We start from the raw sequence: 23319 nt of genomic DNA, 5'->3' as shown, positions 1-23319 counted from the left end.
CCTTAAAATATTGCTGACGTCATAAACAGATAGTTACACGGGCTGAGGGCACAAGCGTGTCCAAGCCACACGGGCATGTGTGACCACACAGCCTACCCACAGAAGCGTGTGACTTTCCAAAACTAGAAAATTTTCTAAGTGTTGTAAAAAGTTCGTAAGTTTTCAGTTTAGTCCCGAACCACCCCCGATGTATGTTTTGGTCCTCGTAGGCCCGTATAAGGGATCATATACATGTGTTTGAATGTTTTTGAATTGGCTGAAATTTTATGGCCTGATTTTATGAGATTGTGTACGTTTAGGTCCAGTAATGCCTCGTACCCTATCCCGGCCTCAGGTACGAGTAAGGGATGTTACAATATATGTTATAAAATAAAAGAACAGAGAACAAATAACAAAGAGAATGGGAGAACAAAAGAGAGAGCGTATTTTATTGATCAATCGGGATATTTACAAAGCTTGTCCAAAGTCTTTATTTATAGGCATAAGAAGTATAAATGAAGAAGAGATCTACTTCTAATGACTATTAGAATTTAAAGCACATCAAAACTTATCTTGATCTTGATAGACATTCACTTAATAAGGTATTCATAACACTCACCCTTGTATGTCCATTGGTAGATAATGTGTCTCGTTAAAACCTTTACTAAGATAAAAATCCTGTAGGAAAAAAATTCCTAGTCAAGGAAAAAGAGTACAATATCTATAATACGCATAACATGTTGCCTCTTTAAAAACCTTACCAGGAAAACCCAATGGGACAAAACCTCGGTTAAGGGACAAAGAGTGCAACGCGTATTTACTCCTCCTCATGAAAACATCATATATTTTATCATATTCTATGTATTCAATCTTGAATACTATTTTTCAAATGACTATTTGAATGTATTTGTTAAGCATTCATATCACCATTCTTTTGAAAGTCATGAGTGAAGGAAATTTTGGGGGAAATATAATTTGATCTCTTTAGGAGTTTCAACAATAATCATAGCAAACATTAATCATGATTCTTCTATAAAAACACAAATAGGTATTTTGGATCATTTTATAATCCCTCTTAAACTACTATTTACCACATATGTTCTAGCATCCTAAATCTTTCAAGGATTTTAATATAAACTTTACTATATAGTGATTTATAAAAGATTGTAACAATAACCATTAGACGCATGTAAAATCTTTTATGAAGTGTCAAAATAATATATCTGAAGGTTATTGCATCCACTACAAAAGAATATCATATCTTTTCTTATTCAATGTCAGGACTTAGCAAAAAACTTCATATTTTTATTCTGCTTTTGCAAAACTACTTCATTTGCATTTTCAGTGGCTTTATACCTTTAGATATTTAGACTATTGGTTTAAAAACTCTAAGAATTTAATTGTACTTGAGTTGCGTCTTTCTATTTTGATCAATTTATTCCATATCTATGTTTCTCAATAGATTTATCCAAGATCCTCTTTTATTTTATTATTTCAATAATAATATTGTTTACAAAATCATTGTCAACTACTTTTATTATTCGGTTCTACATTTTCTCGAATTGACATAACTTATCAAGATATATTATTTTCATTATTTTAAAATTCAGTTTCAGGTATCTAAATCTCTTTTGGAGTTTACTTATTATTTATGTCTTGGGTTTCTTCTAAAGCACCTACCTCCACTTTATGACAATCTTGAAGAATTTTTATCTTTGGAACCAATCAATCTATTATTTATTCTAACTGATTGTCCTACTAAGACTTTGATTCAAATTAAAATATTAGATGGTATATAACACTTGGTTATTCTCATTAAGTTTGTAAATACATCTAACAGTTAACTTGTAATGAGTTATCCTTGTTGAACTTCTAGTTCAAATTATTCTCCCCTAACTCATTACAAGTTATTATTTCTCAAAATTGAGACACCATACTTTTTCCAAAGTTACTTAAGCTTATAAGTTATACAATCAAGCATAATAAACATACAACATAAAACAATAATAAAAATATATAAATGTGTGAAAAAATAAAATTTATGAGTGTTGATTTTCTAGTAAATACAAAATAAGTTTCTAATTTTATCCAAATTTGTAGCTTAATGAGAATGCATATACGGCAGTAGTTGCCTCTTACTATCAAATTCTGCCCATACATTACTTGAACATAACTTTGATGGTAGGTATTGATTTATTTAGGATTAATGTGTAATTGTCCTAACATGTATAATTTCTTCATGAGTCAACGTCAAAGGCAGCGCAATGAGCACAGATGTATAAAATATCTCGTCTATAAACACGTGGAAGTTTATTTGTTTAGTTACAATTTTTTTGAGTGGAAAAATAAAATAGTGTTTTATTTCTATCATCAGCAATACTGTAGTTGTGAGTTGAGAATTCTGGTTTCAGATTGAGCTAAGTACAGTGGCTGAGCAAAGATGTGGGGATATATTAAGGCTGTATGCTTTTACATGGTGTTTGTAATGAATTGGTGTAAGCCTGCAGTTTCATTTTCAGTAGTTGACTCTCTTCTTGGATTTACTGCTCCACTTCCCTTCAAGCTTGAAACTGGGTAACCTCCCTTCTGCTAAAAGCTAATCTTTTCTTTAATCTTTGTATCCAACACATTTTTCGAATATATACGAGTATAGAGAGAGTATGTACTCCATTGGAAACTAATCCGATTGACTAGTCATAACGGGTTAGCTAATTGAATGTCTCAGATACACAGAGGTGGATGATTTGGAGTTTTTCTACTATTTTATTGAATCAGAAAGGAACCCAGCAGAGGATCCTCTACTGCTTTGGCTCACTGGAGGCCCTGGCTGCTCTAGTCTTTCTGGGTTTTTCCTTGAAATAGGTGATCTAATTGGTTATATCCACTTTGTCAAGGAATCATGTCTTAATTACAAGCTCATTTCCAACCTCTAAATCCATTTAGGACCCCTGCGTTTTAACATGGTGGAGTACAATGGCAGCTTACCAACTTTTTTCCTGAACCAATATGCATGGACAAAGGTGAAATCATTTACGACTAATTGAGTTGTGCCAAGCCTCTTATTTCCCTTTACTGATATTTGATATTCGTAAACATCCTTTATAACTTTCTAAGTTTCAAGTATAATCTTCCTAGATGCTCCTGTTGGTACTGGATTCTCTTAATAAAGGACCGCCAAGGTTTCAAGACTGGGGATATGAAACATGCTATTTGTTGTTATAATTTTCTGAGGAAGGTTTAGACAAATCTCTACTTCTAGTATTGCTTGTTCTTAAATATTCCATATATTGCTATAAGGTTTAGACAACTCCTTTTGTAACCTGGAGTAGTGTTTTCTGTTCAGTGGTTGCAGAGTCATAAGAAGTTCATCTCGAATCCACTTTACATTACCGGAGACTCCTACTCAGGAATGATTGTACCTATAATTACTCAAGCAATATCAGATGGTAGCTAGCTACATCCTCATCCTCATAAGACTTGTATTTTTATATGTTGTTAATCAATGGAGAAATAACCATGTTATTCATCTTGGTTCAGATATTGAAGCCAAACGAGTATTGAATCTCAAAGTAACTACTCCACCATCAAATTCCTGATGAGAATACCGATTTGTTGTGTTTCAAAAATCTCTTTTTACTATATGGTGTTTTAGATTCAGGAATGCTACAAAATTTCTAGCAATTATTGCAGGGTTATTTGCTTGGCAATCCATTCACATATGCGAAATTTGACGGAAACTCAAAGATTATATATTATAATCGAATGGCGCTCATCTCTGATGAACTCTATGAGGTTATTGAACAGAAACTCCTCTTTCTATTCCCTTAAATCTAAATAATTCTTCAAGGACACCAAATATATGTATGTTCCTAAGAATTTTTGGATTTTGCAGTCGGCCAAAAGCAATTGTAAACAAGAATACATAGACGTAGAAATCAGCAACAGAATGTGTGTGAAGGATCTCCAGACTATCTCAGAGGTAGAAAAGAAAATGAACCTGTTTCTTATAGACATATTTTTTTAATTCATGAAAGCTTTCTCTTTTTGTTCACTAGACCAGATTAATAACAGTTTTGGCATTTGTTTTTCTAGTGCACTGCACATATAAACACGATGCGTATCTTGGAGCCTTACTGCCCATCCGAACTTCCCAATGTGCGAAAATATCTTTTAGGAACACATGAAGACTCCTTGCATCTGTCAGACGGATACCCTCAATTTGGATGTCGTGTAAATGTTCTTCCACTTGCTATATGTATATATTTATGTAACTCTGTTTTGATAAATCGAGCTGCTGACTAAGCCATATTACAGAACTATTATTGTTACCTTTGCAAAGTTTGGGCAACTGATATCAGTGTCCAGAAAGCACTTCATATCAGAAAGGTAACAATTGAAACTCAACAACAACAACACCAGGTAACTTAGTAAGTTAAATTAATGACTTGTTGATGTTGAATACCAGGGAACAATCAAAGAATGGGTAAGATGTAACAAAAGCATGGATTATGACTATGATGTTGCTAGTGTTGTAAGCTATCATCTATGTCTCAATACAAGAGGTTACCGAGCTCTAATATACAGGTTACACTTTTGCTTGCTTACAGCACTCGCCAGCTAAGTTAAATTAATGAATTGTTGATGTTGAATACCAGGGAACAATCAAAGAATGGGTAAGATGTAACAAAAGCATGGATTATGACTATGATGTTGCTAGTGTTGTAAGCTATCATCTATGTCTCAATACAAGAGGTTACCGAGCTCTAATATACAGGTTACACTTTTTCTTGCTTACAGCTCTCGCCATCTCAATTATTCTAGCTGAATCTTATTTTCTTTACAGTGGTGATCATGACCTAGCTGTTACATATGGCGGAACTGAATCATGGATTAAGTCCTTGAATTTATCCATTGTTGATGATTGGAGGCCATGGATTGTTGATGGTCAGGTTGCAGGGTAAGCCTATGACTTATAAACGGATTTTGTTTCCAATACGTGTTAGAGCTTTCTTTTTCTAATGATTTGGTTGTTACAGATACTCGAGAGAATATGGAAATAACTTCACATTTGCAACTGTCAAGGCAAGTATGCTAATAGTTTTATAAATGAAAAAGGTTACTTATTAATTATGTCAGTTTTGGAAGAAAAATACATGTAATGGAGTTTGGGTTATTGCAGGGAGCAGGTCATACAACTCCAGAGTACAAACCTAAGGAATCTTTCTCCATGTTCAAAAGATGGATTTCTCAACAACCTCTGTGACTGTAAAAATTCTAAAAAAGAGCTCTTATTCCATTACCTCCAATGTTAAAAAAAAAATCAGATGCTGTAATAGTTTGCATTTAGATAATGTTTTGTGCAATTTGTCTTATACAAGACATTAGTGTGAAACATTAGTGTAATAACATGAGAATGCAACTGATAATATATGATTCTTAGTTTAAAGGATCAGTGAGTGTTATTCTCAAGGCAGCTTTGTGGAGAGATGATTTGAATATAGAAACCAACTGCAATATTACAGGTTTCAGAATGTTAGTAATTGTGTTTCAGGTACATAGGGGTAGGACTGTGGGAGATGTGGAATTTTTCTACTATTTTATTCAATCAGAAAGCAATCCATCAAAAGATCCTCTCATCCTATGGCTCACTGGATGCCCTGGTTGCTCTGCTCTCTCTGGCCTTTTTCTCAAATATCTCTGATTATTTTTCATGTTTAGTATCACCGGAGACTCCATAGCCATTTGTAATGATGTTAATTTAGAATCTAACAATTTCATTTAGGGCCTTTGCAATTTAACATGATGGAGTATAATGGCAGCTTACCAACTTTTTCTCTCAACCCTTACTCATGGACAAATGTGAAATCATTCATTCATTCATTCATGATTCCATAAAATAATAGCTCATGGTTTGTAGCTTCTACTTACTCCATGATAACTATTCAGGTTGCAAATATCATCTTTCTAGACTTACCTGCTGGCATTGGATTTTCTTATTCAACGAGATTGCAAGGTTTTGAGACCGGGGATAAACTATTTGCTAATGATGGGTATAATTTTGTGAGGAAGGTGAAGCCGTTACTTGCCAATAACTATCTCATATGCATAGAGTTGTTATATAGTCTTAAAAACGAAATGTTTTCAACAATTACTTCTTGTCTGTTCAGTGGCTGCGAAGTCATCCCAAGTTCATCACAAACTCACTCTATATTGCCGGTGATCCATACGCTGGTAAAATTGTTCCCATAATTGCTCAAGCAATATCAGATGGTAAGAATGCTTTAATCCGCTTTAAACTTGGTGCTTTATCAGATGGTAAGAATGCTTTAATCCGTTTTAAACTTGGTGCTTTATCTGTTGTTTCTAATGGGACTGATGTCACGGTTTTTCATGGTATTTTTAGGTATCAAAGACGAATACGTTCCAGCCATCAATCTCAAAGTAATGCTCTACATCTACTTCTGCTGACCTTTGTGCTTTATGTTATCGTATGGAGTTTTTTATTTTCAGCAATTGTTGCAGGGTTATTTGGTCGGTAACCCTGCAACGGGTTCGAAATATGATGACAACTCAAAGATTCCATTTTATAATCGTATGGCACTTATCTCTGATGAACTTTACAAGTTCAATGAACAAAACCCTTTGTTTTAACACTTTTGATACCATAAATTACAACTATCTATCTCGTAATTGCAAGTGTTTTGTCGATAAAACTATGTGTTTATATGTTCATTGAGCACTTTTTTTTCTGCAGTCAGCCAAAAGGAATTGTATAGAAGAATACGTAGAAGCGAACATGAGTGTACAAAAGATCTTGAAGTTATCTCAAAGGTATTCAAGCAAATGAACCTATTCTCTTTTGTTTTTGTTTTGTTTTGTTTTTTTTGGTAACATATCATCAAAATAGTTAAGAAGCAAGTTTCACTTTTCATAGTGCATTGCCTACATAAACAAGCCACATATCCTAGAGCCTCGCTGCCCTAGTGACTTTAATCCATCGGCTACTTTGGTCAATAAAAAGAAATATTTCTAGAAACACATGAAGACTACCTACATGTGTCATGAGTCACACAAGGGAGCTCGCAATTAATGCACACAATTTAGTCCCTTCATGTTTACTTGAGATCATTTGCCCCAACAAGGCTGACTCATTGTTCGAAAGAGACTCAAAACCTATCTACTTGAATCCTAGTTAAAATGTAAACACTCTAGTAACTTGTATTTTTATAAGATTATTATTGTAAATTCTAAAAAGTAAGAATGCATAAAATTTAAATTCCTTTAAGACTTTCATCTTGTAGATAGATATTAATCTTAGCCATCGATGTAATTCAATCTGTACCTCTAAATCTAGAAGAGCTCAACTATAAATAGAACCCTCCCCTTTCATTTGTAATAACTTCATTCTTGAGTAAGAGAATAAATTTAAGAGTATTTACTCAAACACTTAGTGTGCAATTGTTTTCTTGTGGCTTTTCTATTCGATTCGAGTTCCTTTGTCTTTTCGAGTTTGCTTCCGTTTCATTTAGACGCCTTAGAAAATTTCCCTTATGAATTATCACTTTTCAAGAGTTAGACTAACTTAAGGCAGATTTGAAGCGAGTTGGTATTAGAGCTAAGGTTCAAAGACATTGGTTGAGATGATGAAAGGTGTAGACAAGCAAATTGAGCCTAAGAAGACCCGTGGTAGGGTAGGAAAGCTAGCAAAGTGAGGGATATGTTATCAACTTTCAAAGGTAGGGTTGCCAAACTTGAGGGCTCCATGGGTGATATGAGGGAGACCCTTGAGGAAGTTAAAGGACACACCACAGAGTTGGAATCGAGGCAATATCAGCTCGAGGGGAAAGTGGTAGAGGCTTTTAGTGTTAATGTGGATGCGATGTAAGGCGTTCTCAATACAGTTATGGGTAAGTTAACTAAAAGAGATGATGCTCTTGAGGCCATGGTGACAGCCTTGAAAGAATAAGTTGTGGAGCTCAAGTTAGAGCTTGTTATCTGCAAAGATGCTTTGGGTAATAAGGTGTTGGTTGCGACACCTAAGCATAAGGTAGATGTCCTTAAGCCGAAAGAGTTCAATAAGGCGAGGTTCGCAAAGGATGTGGACAATATCTTGTGAGTAATGTAGCAATACTTCTGTGCCAAATGCATTATTGATAATGCTACTAAGGTTAATATTGTTGTTATGTATTCTATTGATGTCGCTATATTATAGTGACGTCATAGGTTCATAGATGAGAAACGAGGTGGAGTTACAATTGAGACTTGGGAAGAGTTTCAAAGCGAATTCAAGGGGCAATTTTATCCAGAGTATGCCAAGGATAAAGCTCAAGTTAAGTTACATCGGCTTACATAACAAGACATAATTAGGGAGTATGTGCGTGAGTTTAGTGAACTCATGCTCCAAATTTTTTATCTGGGTGAGAAAGAGACATCATTCTTTTTCATGGACAAGTTGAAGTTGTGGACAAAGCAAGAGTTACAGTGTTGGGGGGTCCATTGTAAAACCCTATACTCAATCTGGTCGGCGAGCCCGAATATCAGGATATCACACCACCGTCACGCATCACACACATTATAAAATGTCACATTAATAGGCAATCGTCCTCTTTATTAGCATTCTTACAAAATTTTAATTCAAGCATATATTAGTCTTCATTAAAAACATGCCAAACATACTTCAAACAAACTTATAATATCAATTAAACTTGCATTAGAGCCACTTGGAAAAATTCCAAAACAAGTTATGTAGTTATTGACATTGAAACAAAGGTATCGACATTTCTCATATATGGTATTGATACCGATTGAAAAATCGATACAAAGACAACATTTTGTTTCTCATCTAAAAATTAAACCCTAGAATTTATTGGTACCTTTATTAAAGTATCGATTATTTTACCTCGAGTATCGATACTCGTGGTAAGGTATCGATACCAAGTTACAAAATTGACTTCCTGCACATCGAAATATCACAGAAGTATGGTTTTTATAATCCAAATATCAATACCTTTGCTCTAAACCCTAAAAATATAGCACATTTAAGCATTTAATCCATTCCAACAAATATCTAATCAACATGCATCATTTACATTTTTAAACAAATGTTAAAACGACCAAAATAACAGTTCAAAACATCAAAAACATGTCCGAGTAAGAATTAACAAACGAAGGTCCTAGCCTAGAGTTCTTAGGAATTATTAAGCTACAAAATATCCAAAATGTCATGGCAATATCATGCAACAGCTCTACCACATTAGTCAACGTCCATTGACCATACATACAGTTCATGGCACTTTAACATAACAAATATTCAAACCAAAACAATACCAATTAAATAATTATGACATCCATCAAAAGTGCTAAAAAACTAAACTCATAAAATATCATGAAGACCATAATAATAATCAATCAAATTTTAACCACATTGCCTTATCCCCACAGTTCAAAGAATAATATTAATACCACCTACACAAATACTAAAGCCTAACTTGGATCACTTCCTTGGTATCCTCGCACCGCAGACACCGTTAATGCTAAATATCTGCAGTTGTTAGAGAGAATGGGTAAGCTTAAACAAGCTCAACGAATGTTGGAGTAACCACAAAGTATAAACAATATCAAATGTTAAACAAGAGCATACTACAACACATTCACAACCATATTTAACCAAGTCAAAATAACATATTCACGTTTCATTAAACCATAAAACTAGCATATACTCTCATGTACAACTACATTCAAATTACATACAAATAGTTCATTTTACAATAATTCATCAAGATTAAACAACGTATACATGCTTTAATAACTTACAAGTCTAGCTTATAAATTTACATGCATTCATAAGTTAAATGAAAATGACCCAAACTATAATTACATACACAATTTACTATGAGAACATACTAACATTTTCATGAAACTTAAATCAACTTATTTAGCATATTATTCACATGTTTATGCATCCATCTCACATCGTATTATCACTATATATAAGTTCACATTTAAACAATAATTTGGCAGTTGAGGCTATGAAACATAAAAGTGGGCTCTATCACCACACATCGGATACACGGATCTTCAACACACCAATTGACTCATAAAGTCAAACAAATCCCAAAAAGTGAAGCATAAAGCTAACACTCTCCTGCACACCAAACATGTCCCGTTAAATGGAGCTTAGCTCACATTCCTTTATCTCTTCAACCTATGCCAAGACCTCAATGCCCAAAAACACAATACATATAGGTGAATACTCACAATCCTATGGCATGCCAACTATATCTAATGATTTCAATAGATCACAAGGCCAAAATATCCACAATACACATTTTTAATTATTGATTTAATGCACACCATCTCTGTTTATATTCAACAATTTACATCACAACTTGTACACAATGCATGCTTTTCAGATTCACATTTGATTGCACTTTAAGTGCCACAATGATGCTCATTAAGCCATCACATATTCGACCACATATGTGTATTAAAATCAGTACATCATAAATCACATACAAGTATTCTCACATATTACTTGTCATAATAATATCACATTCCACAATTCAACACATATATACTTACCAAAATTTCGCTCACTTTCCCTACATAGTTGCATTATTAGCATATCATTATCATTATTATTTGGCATGCATATCATGCCCACAGCACAACACAATTCACAATAGTCATCACACATGTCTCGTATCACAATATCGTATTATAATAATCAATCCACAATTATTCACATAATCACATAATTGCCAAAATAAAGCAACGTAAATAGAAAGCTTACACTCGGAACTTATGATTTAGGCTATTCCTAAGCTCCCAATTAACACTATGAATCTTGTCTACAAGTAGCGATTCAAAACTCTCACCGTTCGCGTTTTCGCCTAATCGCCGAAAGCCTAAACTAGCTTTGCCTTGCCTTTCGACTTACTCGAAGAAGGCTCTAATAGTTCCAATGCTTCAAACATAATAACCACACAATATACACAATAAAAAATCAGCCAAAGACTCATTTCAAACAATCAAAATACAAACCTAAGCTAAATTCTCTTGTAATTGAAATCTTCGACATAACAAACTTTAATTTCAATTATCTTATTCTATACTTAATATTTTTGCCTAAAACTAATTTCATTCATCTAATTATTCACCTACAATTTGTTCTCAACATTTAAACTACTCAAAATTACCCAATTCATTGTATCAAAATTTTAAACATGTTTATGATAATTTTCATGAAAATTCATTAAAATGTTGGAAATCTTGAACAAAACATTAAAGTAAGTTTAGAAACCTTCTAATCATGTCAAAACTATTTGAAAAACTCTTTGAAACCATATTTTTACCGAAAATCGCAAAATCTACCATTAACAACTCAATTTTTGACTTTTATTTAAAACATACAATTTAATGGCTAAAACTCTATTTCAAAGACTATATAACATTAAAAAAATTTATAAAAATTATTTTTTACCTTCGGTGGAAGAAAAATGAGTTTTTGATTGAAAACCCAAGAAACCCGCAAGCTTGGGAGATGACAAAACCTATAGTGTTCTTGGATGTTTTTCTTAAAATATTATGGAGATTTATGGCTTAGGGTGTGGCATCTAGGAACTTTCTGAAGCTATTAATAAAACAAAGTCACTTACGGATTTTGGTGTCAAAAAGGTAGAAAAGTCTAAATCTTTCAAGCCCAAATCTAAAGCAAAAGGCAATGGCGGGGGAGACAAAGACAAGTTTACCAAGAATGGCAATGGTAAGACCTAAAAAATGAGAGCTAAGCCCAACAAACAATGGGAGAAGAAGAAGGAAAGGGGACCATTGAAATGCTTTCTTTGTGAAGGTCCACATATTGTAAAGGATTGTTCAAAATGATCTATGTATTCTTCCATCAATGAGAATGATGAATAAGAAAACACACAAATGTAACTTGGTTCAATCTTGATTTTTGTTAAAGCCAATGAGGGTTGTAAGCAAAAGGGACTGATGTTTGTAGACATCATTGTGGCAACCAGAGGATTGAATGCCCTTGTTGACACAATCACTTCAGATTTTTTTATGTCTGAAGAGACTGCTCAGAATCTTGGTCTTAAGGTTGAGAAATAACCAGGGTGGATTAAGACAATGAATTCCAAAAGGGTTCCAATAGTTGGTGTTGCAAAAGAAGTTGAACTTCAACTTGTTGGTTTAATTAGTAAGGAAACTATCATGGTAGTACCACTAGATGACTATGACTATGGTCAGATTAAACTTTCTTGATCGGATTAACGCGCTTCTTATTCCTTTTATTTATTATATGTGTATGTTAGATTCATGACATCAATGTGTGGTGCCAATTAAATGGGATGAGGGTGTAAAAGCCAAGGTACTGTCGATAATCTAGTTTGCTAAGGGGGTATGCAGAGATGAAGTGTCCTACATAACAACCTTGAAAGTCAATGAGTTTATTGAACCCATCGAGGAGGTTTTGAAAGAAGTGGTACAATTATTATCGTCCTTTCGAGATGTGATGCCTACCAAGTTGCTTAAAAAGTTACCACCTAAGAGGGAGGTGGATCACAGGATTGAGTTGATGCCTAAAACTGAGCCATCGACTAGGTCCCCATATCGAATGTCTCCGTTAAAGTTAGAAGAGTTGTAGAAATAATTGAAGGAACTTTTAGATGTTAGGTTCTTTAGACCGTCTAAAGCCCCATATGGTGCACCAGTTTTGTTTCAAAGAAAGGATGATAGGTCCTAAACATTGTACATTGATTTTCAAGAATTGAATAAGATCACTATGAAGAACAGGTACCCAATTCCACTCTTTGCAAATTTGTTTGCTCACCTTGGTAGCGCAAGGCAGTTTACTAAGTTGGATTGCAATTGGGGTGCCATCAATTCAGAGTAGTCAAAGGGTATGATCTAAAGATATCTTGTGTGATGTGTTATGGCTCATATGAGTTCCTTGTTATGCCCTTTGGACTAAATAATGCTCCAATGACATTTTTCACTCCGATGAATAAGGTACTTCAACATTTTTTAGATTGTTTTGTGGTTGTTATCTTGATGACATTGTGGTGTATAATAAGTCACTTGAGGAGCATGTAGAGCATTTGAGGGAAGTGTTTCGAGCCTTTTGAGAGAATGAGCTTTATGTCAAGAAGGATAAATGCTCATTTTCTCAGCACAAGGTACTGTTCTTAGGCCACATCATGAGAGGTGGCAGAATCTGGATGGATGGGGGAAAAAGTCAAACTATTATTGATTGGGAGCCACCAACCAAGGTAATAAAGTTGTGATCATTCCTTGGGCTGGCAAATTATTACTGACGTTTCATTGAAGGAAACTCCAGAATCATCGCCCCTTGACAAATTTATAAAAGAAGGGTAAGGTGTAGGATTGGAATGAACATTGTTCAAAAGCCTTTGATCAAGTGAAACAGGTAATGACCAAAGAGCACGTGCTTGCGTTGCCAGATTATATTAAATCGTATGAGGTGCATATAAACACATCAAACTATGCAATTGGGGGAATATTAATGGAGGATGGGCACTCGATTGCTTTTGAGAGTTGAAAGCTTAATGATACTGAGCATCGATATACGGTTCAAAAGAAAGAGATGATTGTAGTAATGCTTTGTTTGCATACATGGAGACACTATTTTCTAGGTTCCAGGTTTATTGTCTATATGGATAATATTGAAAATAGTTATTTTTTTACTCAAAAAAAGTTGTCTCCCAAGTAGGCTCATTGGTAGGTTTTCTTGGTAGAATTTAATTCCAAGATGGAGGATGAGCTGGGGAAAGCCAACGCAGTGGTTGATGCACTAAGTGCAAAGTAGAGCTTGTAGCAATCAGTCAGTTGATAGTTCCCTATTGGAGTGCATTAGAGAATGATTGATCTATGATCCTACAACTAAATGTTGATTGAGCTTACCAAAGAAGGGAAAATGAGGCGATATGGGCTTGAAGCAGATTTATTGTATACTCAGGGGGATTGTCTTTATGTGCCTCAATATGAGAAATTGTGCAAAAAGATCATGAAAGAGTGTCATGATTCGAGATGGGCTAGCTATCCGGGTATGCACCATACATTGACTCTTTTGAATGATTGTTATGTTGGGAAATGTTCTCATTGTAATTGTTTTCTATATATTTGAATGATGAATAAATAAATAAAGTTTAATTTTGCATTTCACTATTATATCTTTTGTGTTTATGTCTTTCATGTTTTGCATAAATAGCGAAATTGTGACAAGAAAATGTTAACTAATTGATTGTCTTAGATAGGTGTGGCTGCCTATAAACGTACTATCATTTATAGCATAAATATCACACCAGAAATATATAAAATTAGAACGGTAGTGTCCGCAAGCGTATGGTCAAATTGTAATATAGTAAAGTTTACGAAGAAACACTAGTAAGTATTCTGAGAATTGTACCAAAGGGATTGTATATTGGAGAAACTATGATTAAATTAATTGCAGAAAATAATGACTAATCTAATCGAGTTATGAATTAGTAGTGTGAGTACAAATTAATATTTTAATCAAACTAATTCAATTAATTAACCCAAGCTAACCTAATGGAATTTCCTATTCCTAATGTCGACAATTTGAGCCTCTAGCCTATGATTGATTAAGTCCCTAATTATCTAATTAAATAATTAATTATCTCGATTGAGTTATTTATCACCCTCAGCAAGAATACCCTTCCGGTCTCATCTACACTAAGGATTACCACCTAAGTCACCCTTCTGGTCTTTTTATAGGCATATAGATACCCTCCGGTCTCACCGCTTGGCACAAGTTATACACGACAAGATACCCTTCCGGTCTCACATTTCTCGATATTCTATTAAGGGCATACTCCTTAATATACTAAGTACTATTGAATAAACAACATATTTTAGATAAATAATTACTTAACAAATAAATCAGTTTATTAACTGAATCATGCAAAATATAAATAAAACACGATAATATATTCTAATATTTATACAATGATTAATTAACCGAATTAACGTAAGACAAATAAAAGAAAAAAAAGAAGAGATAAGAGAATAATCATGAATAAATATATCGAAGCGCGATCTCGGAGCAATCTCCGTTCGCAAATGTCTTCACATCGAAATAGAAAAGTTCCGACTAAGCTAACATAAAATAAAATAAAAAGAAATCTAAATAGTAAAAACTGTCTGTCTAAGTCTGCCCATAATTCTGGGGACTCTAAGGTTGCTTATATAGGCAACAGGCTATTTGGTGACCACTCAATCCTAGATATACTTAAATACCAATAAATGCAATATTCTGATAAATGCTAGGGTCCAAATATGGAAATATCCCAAAGTTACCATCCAAGGAAAAAAATCAACTACACTTTGGCCCACCATTTTCGCCACACCGCCATGCCAAGGAAGAGTTCGTCGGGACGTAGAAGGTCCTCACATTGGGACATCACGTGTTACTTTAGCCTGGGATGCTTCTCAACGTTGTTTCATGCTAGGGGATACTTATGTCACACTATGACTTTCGTTCCTTGCAATCTTGAGCTTGAATTGGCATCCTACACACTTAAATAGACCATTAGTCACTCATGAGCCCAAATCAGCCTTACGGTCATCAAAAGAGCAAAAAAAAAGTGTAAAAATACTTATTTTATTAATATTTATTTCTAACCTACTAATACTAAAAATATAACAATATGCCAAGAAAACAAGCTCGTTAAGTGTAGAAATGACCTAGTATAACAACTACATTTGACTTCAAGTCAAAGTGGCACTGTAACGATGTTTAAATTGTGAGAAAGACAACTTACTCCAGTAGATAATCTACATGAGTCTGTAATCCTGTAAAAGAATCAAAGTGAGCATTTGATTCAAATACTAAAGGATTATTATGTCGTCTACAATTCCAATTAAGAAGATGACTAGTCTTGGCTATCGGAGCAGTTGACTCCACAAGTAGAGACATAGATGTACTCATTGAAAGAATGATACATTGGACTGGACCCAAGTTGAATTAATTTTGAATCCATTTGTGAATTAATTCACTTGTGATGTTCATGGTGTGACTTGCCTAAATCCCAAGTTAGTCATTGACCATGCGTATATAACTCATAACTTTGGTATAAGTGGAGGCTTATACTCTAAAGCTGATTGAGCCAAAAGCCAGTATGTTGGGTACATGACTTGTGTATGGCATGAATTTACTAGCAACAATGGAATTCATAGCTCGATTAAAGATTTAACGATATCCTCTCATTGGTATTGTGTGGATTTGTAAATATGGAACGTGGTCACGAGTTGCTTATTCTGAAATGAGCAATCTATCACAGTTATTATGTAACACCCCTTACCCATGTCCGACGCCGAAACAGGGTACGAGGTATTATTGGACTTAATCGTTCACAAACATGAAAAAATCGGGCTAAAAAATTTCTTTTAATTCAAAACTTTTCATACATATGCATAATGTCCCATACACGGGCCTACGAAGCTCTAAACATGCATTGAAAGTAGTTAGGGACTAAACCGAGAACCTTAGAAAGTTTTGGGAAAACTTAGAAAATTTCTTTCCATGAAACAGGGTCACACGCCCGTGTCCTTAGGCCGTGTAACTCTCTGTTTATGATGTCAGCATGCAAATCGAACCACATGGCTAGACTGCACGCCCGTGTCTCCAGGCCATGTCCCTCACACGGTTGAGACACACGACCGTGTCTCGGCCCGTGTAGTCAACACTTAGTCTATTTTCCAAGCCTTCATGTTACCCATAAACCCTTACAACCTTATACATATCAAAACCACAATTCATGGCATCATTTTAGTGATTAAACAACTTTTATTAAGACATATTCATAACATTAACATGTCTTCTTATAAGCAATGCATCTACTCATGCAATACCAAGTCCAGATTCCTTAATTCACATTCATAGGACTTGTCATCTTGATGACCACTTTTACCATTATACTATGGTTACCAACTTATACATCAAGCACTCATGATCAAGCACTCATGATCAAGCACTCATGTTTAACCATTATCACGTTGTTTTATAACGTGCAATTACTATATCGCTATGACCACCTCAATTGGTCATAGAGCATACATTCAACACACATGTCATATTACCAACCAAGCATGGAAAATAAACATAATCACATATAAATATTAAACATGACACAAATAACTAGGTTTACAATCCATAATCAATATGAGCCACATCTCATGACCATATACGTATAACTCAATATAAGTCAATACATTTGGCCAAAGCATAAAAACACATGTCAATAAAGTAGATCCCTATACATGCCACTCACTTGAAAATTCTAATATATGCTTCATTATTCCAAAGGTATTGACTTGATAGTGTGATGCTGCCTCCGACGCTCTCCAACCCCGAGCTAACCTGACAAGCTAAAAGAAATGGAAAGGAGGGAGTAAGTTTCATGCTTAGTAAGTCCATATGAAAATAATAAGAAATTTATCAATATGTTTCCACCAATTCTTACAACATGATCTCAAGGTAATACTATCATAATTGCCCCCCCTTTTTTTTCTATGTCCAGGTCAAGCTATTTTCTCGAGTCACAGTCAGTAAATTATTTACATCTAGAGTTACGAAACTCTAAATTAAGATCCACTAATTTTCCCTAAAACTAGACTCACATATATTCTTACCATAAAATTTTTAGAATTTTTTGTTTATCCAATTAGTATATTTTATTCTTCAAAGTCACCTCTGTTCTCCTGTTTGATAACTTCAACCTTTCTTTACTAAAAATTAATTATCTCCTCACACAGAATTCGAATGATGTTCCCATTTGTTTCTTTTGAAAATAGACTCATTAAGAATTCTAATCACATAAACTGTAACCTATAATTATTTGTTTAAAATTTTTAATGATTTTCCCAAATAAAGATAGGGGATTTCGAGATCATTCTGACTCTGTCTCACAACAATTTAAATATTTTGTAATATGAAACTCTTTTGCTTACACCGTTTCTTTTATGTGAAACTAGACTCATTAAGATTTAATTTCATATTTTATTCAGCTTCTAAATTAATTTCCACAATTTTTAGCAGATTTTCGAAGTCGGACTGCTGCTGCTGTCCAAAACTGTTTTAGTATAAATTAATGATGCTAAGTTTATCACACCTTATTAGTTCATTTTCACCACATTGGTAAAAATACATGTTTATACATCACGTATAGACCTATAACCATAAGGTCATCACAAAATCATTCTCATAGGCATGACTTGCCTATTTACATCCTCACCAAATGTGCATCATAAATCAAAATCATTTCTCATGAGTTTGGCATACATACCTGTGTTACTCTACATGTTCATATATTTTACTTGCTCATATTCATTCCTTATTAATCATAAAACATGAATTGAATTCACATCTCATCAATTTTATGTAAAATACATGGATGGTCATAAGCATAACTTACATGGATGGTCATAAGCATAACTTACTCACTTTCCTTCCTTACTAAACATACAATGTAAATGAAGCTTGTATTTCGTAATTCTCATTTAGGTACCTTACCACTCACCACATGGTCATAAATTCTTTCATTTTGATACAAACCATAATTCTTACATTGAACCATTTGGGATACTACAGGATATTCATTAGCCCTAAACATGGGATAAGATACCGACGCCATGTCCTAGACATGGTCTTACATTGGCTAGTATGTAACGCCCCGATTTTTGGGCCTGGAAGTATTGGGCCTTGAGTCTGGGTTCGGGTGGAAAACGGCCCGAATAATTTGGATGTTATTATTATTTCGTATGTTTAGTTTAGTAATTAAATAAATTACGAAGGGTTTATGGTGTGGAAAAAAGAAGGCCTAAGAGTAAATTTAATTCGAGGCAATTCCTGAATTTTAATTTTAGGAGAGAGGGTTCTGGCGATATGGGCTTTTAAAGTTGAGGTGGTAAAATAGGACACAAATAAGGCCTTGGTAAAGTGGTAAGGTGGCGCCACTAAGTTCCTAAAAAAAATGGCGTCTGGGAAGGAATTAAAGGTCTAGGGTTCAAGTTGCAAGGTAGGCATATTGTTACTTTTTAATTTTATGTATGTGTCGGGCATGTGATCACTTAAGTGAATTTCGGCAAGGGCCTTAGGGAGGTTGGGCCGATTATTTTAGTTGATATTAGGGTTAGGTTCTTTTCTTTTTCTGTCTTGGAGAATTAGGGTTAGCTACCTGAAAGCTTTCACTGTCATTCATCCTTTCTGAGTTCTCACAAAAGTCGAAAATGTAAATTCCTTCTCCTGGGTGCCGATTTCTTCTTCCTCTCTTTTTCATCCATTTTATTTCTTCCTTTTTGCTTTTTCTTCTAGCCGAACCTTTTGATCACCTTACTCACCTCCTCTGTCGATCCCATTCTTCATAAAACCTCCATAGCCGATTGCCATAAAAGCCGAAATCTCGAAAACTCACTTCTTGTGCCGATTTCTCCAAGCCAAAATCCTTCAGTTATTTTTGTTCTTTTTGATCAACTTTCATCTTCTCTAAACCCTTAGTATCTGTCGGCAACATTGCTTCAAAGTTATAGCCTCAAATCGTCATCTTCTTCGTCACTTAAAAAGTTGAAATACCATAGATTTAGGGACTTATAGCCGAAACTTCAGATCTCCTGGATTCGAGTTATACTATCATTTAGAGGATAGATTTGCATTAGATCTGCATAGAAATCAAAGAAGAATAAGTGGTAAGTGCTCATCACCTCAGATCTAGTCTTATTTTACAACTTAGAAAAGCCGAAGTCCCTAAAATCTAGGGAGGCTGTCGATTTGGGCATAGGGCTTTAAGGTTCTTTAACCGATGATTTATTTTGGTGATTAGTGTCTTCTAGAGGTTTGATCGAAGGCTTGGATCTTTGGAGCAACTAGACTTAGACCTAGTCATCAGTTTTCGGCAAAAAGGTAAGATTCTAAAGGCTTTAGGGGCATGGTTCGAATATGGGTAGGTGAATATTGGGATTGGTTGTTGTGGGTTGCAATCTAAGAATTTTGGTAATCAATTGTAGGACATCGTAAGGGATCCCAGTAGCAGTCGTCGCAAAACAGGTGTGTATCGAACACCCTCTCATAGTTCAATTCGGCAAAAGCCGATGTGAGTGTGCGAGTGCTCACAAGACGTTTAGAAATCATTAGATCTAAAATTGAAAAGTGGTAAGTTAGTCGTGTGTGAAATTTCGTGCACTTCATTAATTGGGCATCGATAGGCTAAAACTGGGCCCAATGGGCTTACGGGCCCATATGGGTAAAATAATAAAAAAAAGGCAATAAGTATGTTCTGTTAGACTGTGGAATCGAAACTGCTTAAACCGGTAAACTGGCCATAAAACTTGATTTAAATGGGCTTAAATTTCTCGTGGACACTGTAGGGCCCATTAGGGGTTTTAGGGCCCAATGGCTAAAGTTGTGAAATTGAGACAAATAAATTACTGTAATGACAAATGGGCTAGTAAGGACTGTAACATTCATGAGAACCCTTAAAATTGATAAAATTACTGAAATACATTTATAGGTGGAAAATTTACAGATTTACCCCTAGGAGCAAAATTATTGATATACCCCTAAGGTTAAGGTTGACCTGAATGCATGTTTGACTATTACTATTTACTGCATGCCATGTTATTATTATCTGATAAGGTTGACCTGAATGCATGTTTGACTGTTACTATTTACTTCATGCCATGTTATTATTATCTGATGCATGGGACTGGGTTATTGATGGAGGAAGTACTGAAAGTGGCTTGTCCACGTACTGGAGACTTTGCCTCAACTTACTGATATATGAGCAGCAGTGCTGCAACTGTGGAGTGTAGGGCTGGGTTGGTTGAGCTATTCCCCACATGGAGTGTAGGGCTGGTACGGGTGGAGTGTAGTGGTTGGATATAGGCTGGGTTGGGCTTGCATACACGAATATGTCTGTTCTGTTCTGGAATGGGCCTACGGGCCATGCTGTTATTTGAAAAGGGGTTATGGCCCAGTTTACTATATTCTGAAAGGGGCTTCGGTCCAATACCCGCTGCTATCTGAATAGGGCTTTGGCCCAATGGGCTTGAACTGACTTGGGCTTTGGATGGGTTTTCCAGACACACTGAGTTTTCCAAACTCACCCCCTTTCTCTTCCATCCTTGCAGGTGAGCCCTAGTTCGTGGACTTGGAGCTGGGCGGGATTCAGAGTGGCCACGAAGATTAAATTTCTGGTTTTTTTTTAAATAAGTTTCAATTAGCTTCCTTTTAAATTTCGCATTTATTTTTGATTATTTCTATTTTGGTTAAAGTTGTAATAAGGTCGCTTTATTATTTTTATTTTGGGTTTTTAAATTACTTAAATCGTTTTCAACTTGAGATTCACATCACTTAAATTGATTCCTTAAAATTGGTTAGCTCTAGGGCGCATTTTATAAAAGTTACTTATTTTCAAAATATCACGTTAACCGAGCAAAGCTTCTGCAACGTAAATGTTTTCAAAGGAAATAAATATTTTAAATAGACTTAAACTTAATTTGTTGTTCATGGACAAGTAATAAGCTTAAAGTGTGGCAATGGATGTGTGCATGTCTAGGATTGGATCATGGAAGAGCTAGGTACTTAAGCAGTCTAATTGACTCACCTTCTCTTTTCTTGAATCCTACCTGGTGCGCAGCTTCCATTCAATGTAATTTAAAACGAAAATATTCTTTAAACACTAAGAAAGATTTTAGATAAAACATGACTTCTCTAATAACGCTTCAATGTGACACGCCAGAGTCGGTCGTAATGTCTAGGCCGGGTTTGGGGTGTTACATAGTACATCAAAGTCGATGCCATGTCCCAGATAGGTTTTACACTGATTTTCATATATCGAGGTCGATGTCGTGTCCCAGACAGGTCTTACACTAGCTCTCATCTATCGGTGTCGATGCCATGTCCTAGACAGGTCTTACACTGACACATAACAAGCTGACATCAGGTCCCAGACAGGTCTTACACTAGCTTGTATATCTTGAGGCCGATGCATGTCCCAGACATGTCTTACATTAGCTCTCGTCTCAATGCCGATGCATGTTCCAGACATGTCTTACTCTGGGTCTCAATTTGTGGTCGATGCATGTCCCAGACATGTCTTACACTAGCACACATATCACCTAATGTCATGGCAAGAATATCCAAATCTATTCCTAATGTTCAACCAGAAGTCTTCATTATATAAATTCTCATTCACAACGCAAACCAACAATTCATACCATACTAATCGTACAATACATGATAATATTGAATTAGCATTTTTTACGTACAACTTACTCTTTTCTATGGAATATCATATTCCATCAAATTTCTAATGTATTCTATCTTCACATGAATGTTATTTACGTTTAGCATCACTTTCATCATACTCAATATCATCAACATATAATTCAATATAACCAAAGCAAGATAGATTTCAAGTAATTTTAACAATAACATGGATAACATGCTTATTTAGTCATACGGACTTACCTCGAATGCAATTTCGGCTAATTACTCTAGTTTAGTTCATAACTCGTACTTTTTGATTTAAGCCAAAATCTCGATATTTTTGATCTAACATGATGAAATTCACTCATTTAATCATTACATTAATTAAAAAATTCTATAATTCACAATTTGGCAAAATGATCGTTTTGCCCTTAGACTTTACAAAAATTATGATTTTACCCTTAGGCTCATAAATCAATTTTTATCGAATTTCCTCCTTTACCAAGCCTAGCCGAATTCTTTTTATAACTATAGCAACTCACAATTTCAATTATTTCACACATTTACAACTTATTTTACAACTTTACAAAATAGCCCTTTTTAGATATTTTCATGCAAACTTCTTTCACAAAAGTTGTTTATCACACAACCATGACTCATTTTATTCCATAAAAATTCAGTAAACAATATGAGTATTCACATGGCAAAACCCTATACATTCAACCATTTTGCAAAATAGTCCCCTCATTAACTAGATTATGCTACAAGGGCTCAGAAGTACAAAAATCACTTACTTGCAAGGGTGAAGAGTGGCTGATATTTTTGAGCTTTCAAAACCCCCTCTTTACTGGTATTTTCAGTAGGGAAGAAGAAAGATGAAAAGATGATACCTTTTGTTTTATTTTATTTTATTTCTAGTCAAAATTAAGTTACCAACTTCACCTAATTTTGACTTTTCTACTTTTTTTCTCTCTATGGCCAGCCAAGCCTTTCTCAAAGGTCTATTTGCTCTTTAAAGACCCCAAATTTTGATTCTCTAGCTATTTAACATATTTAGCTAGCAAATCACAACTTTTTCCTTTATGCAATTT

At 34.7% G+C, this 23319-nt stretch overlaps 1 protein-coding gene and 1 pseudogene across 1 annotated transcript; both read left to right on the top strand.

The window, feature by feature from the left end:
- Positions 1 to 2431: 2431 nt before the first annotated feature.
- On the top strand, positions 2432 to 5274 carry LOC121211383 (serine carboxypeptidase-like 2; annotated as a pseudogene).
- Positions 5275 to 5781: 507 nt separating this feature from the next.
- On the top strand, positions 5782 to 7864 carry LOC121211382 (serine carboxypeptidase-like 18). The gene is made up of 6 exons (XM_041084142.1): positions 5782 to 5838; positions 5926 to 6048; positions 6147 to 6362; positions 6490 to 6576; positions 6734 to 6810; positions 7720 to 7864. Exons 1-6 carry the CDS (start codon positions 5782 to 5784, stop codon positions 7862 to 7864), a joined length of 705 nt encoding a protein of 234 aa, XP_040940076.1.
- Positions 7865 to 23319: the final 15455 nt, after the last annotated feature.

The sequence above is a fragment of the Gossypium hirsutum genome, chromosome A12 (genome assembly GCF_007990345.1).
Source record: "Gossypium hirsutum isolate 1008001.06 chromosome A12, Gossypium_hirsutum_v2.1, whole genome shotgun sequence".
NCBI lineage: Eukaryota > Viridiplantae > Streptophyta > Magnoliopsida > Malvales > Malvaceae > Gossypium > Gossypium hirsutum.
The sequence above is the reverse complement of the archived record's forward strand: the minus strand, read 5'-3'. Positions and strand labels throughout refer to the sequence as shown.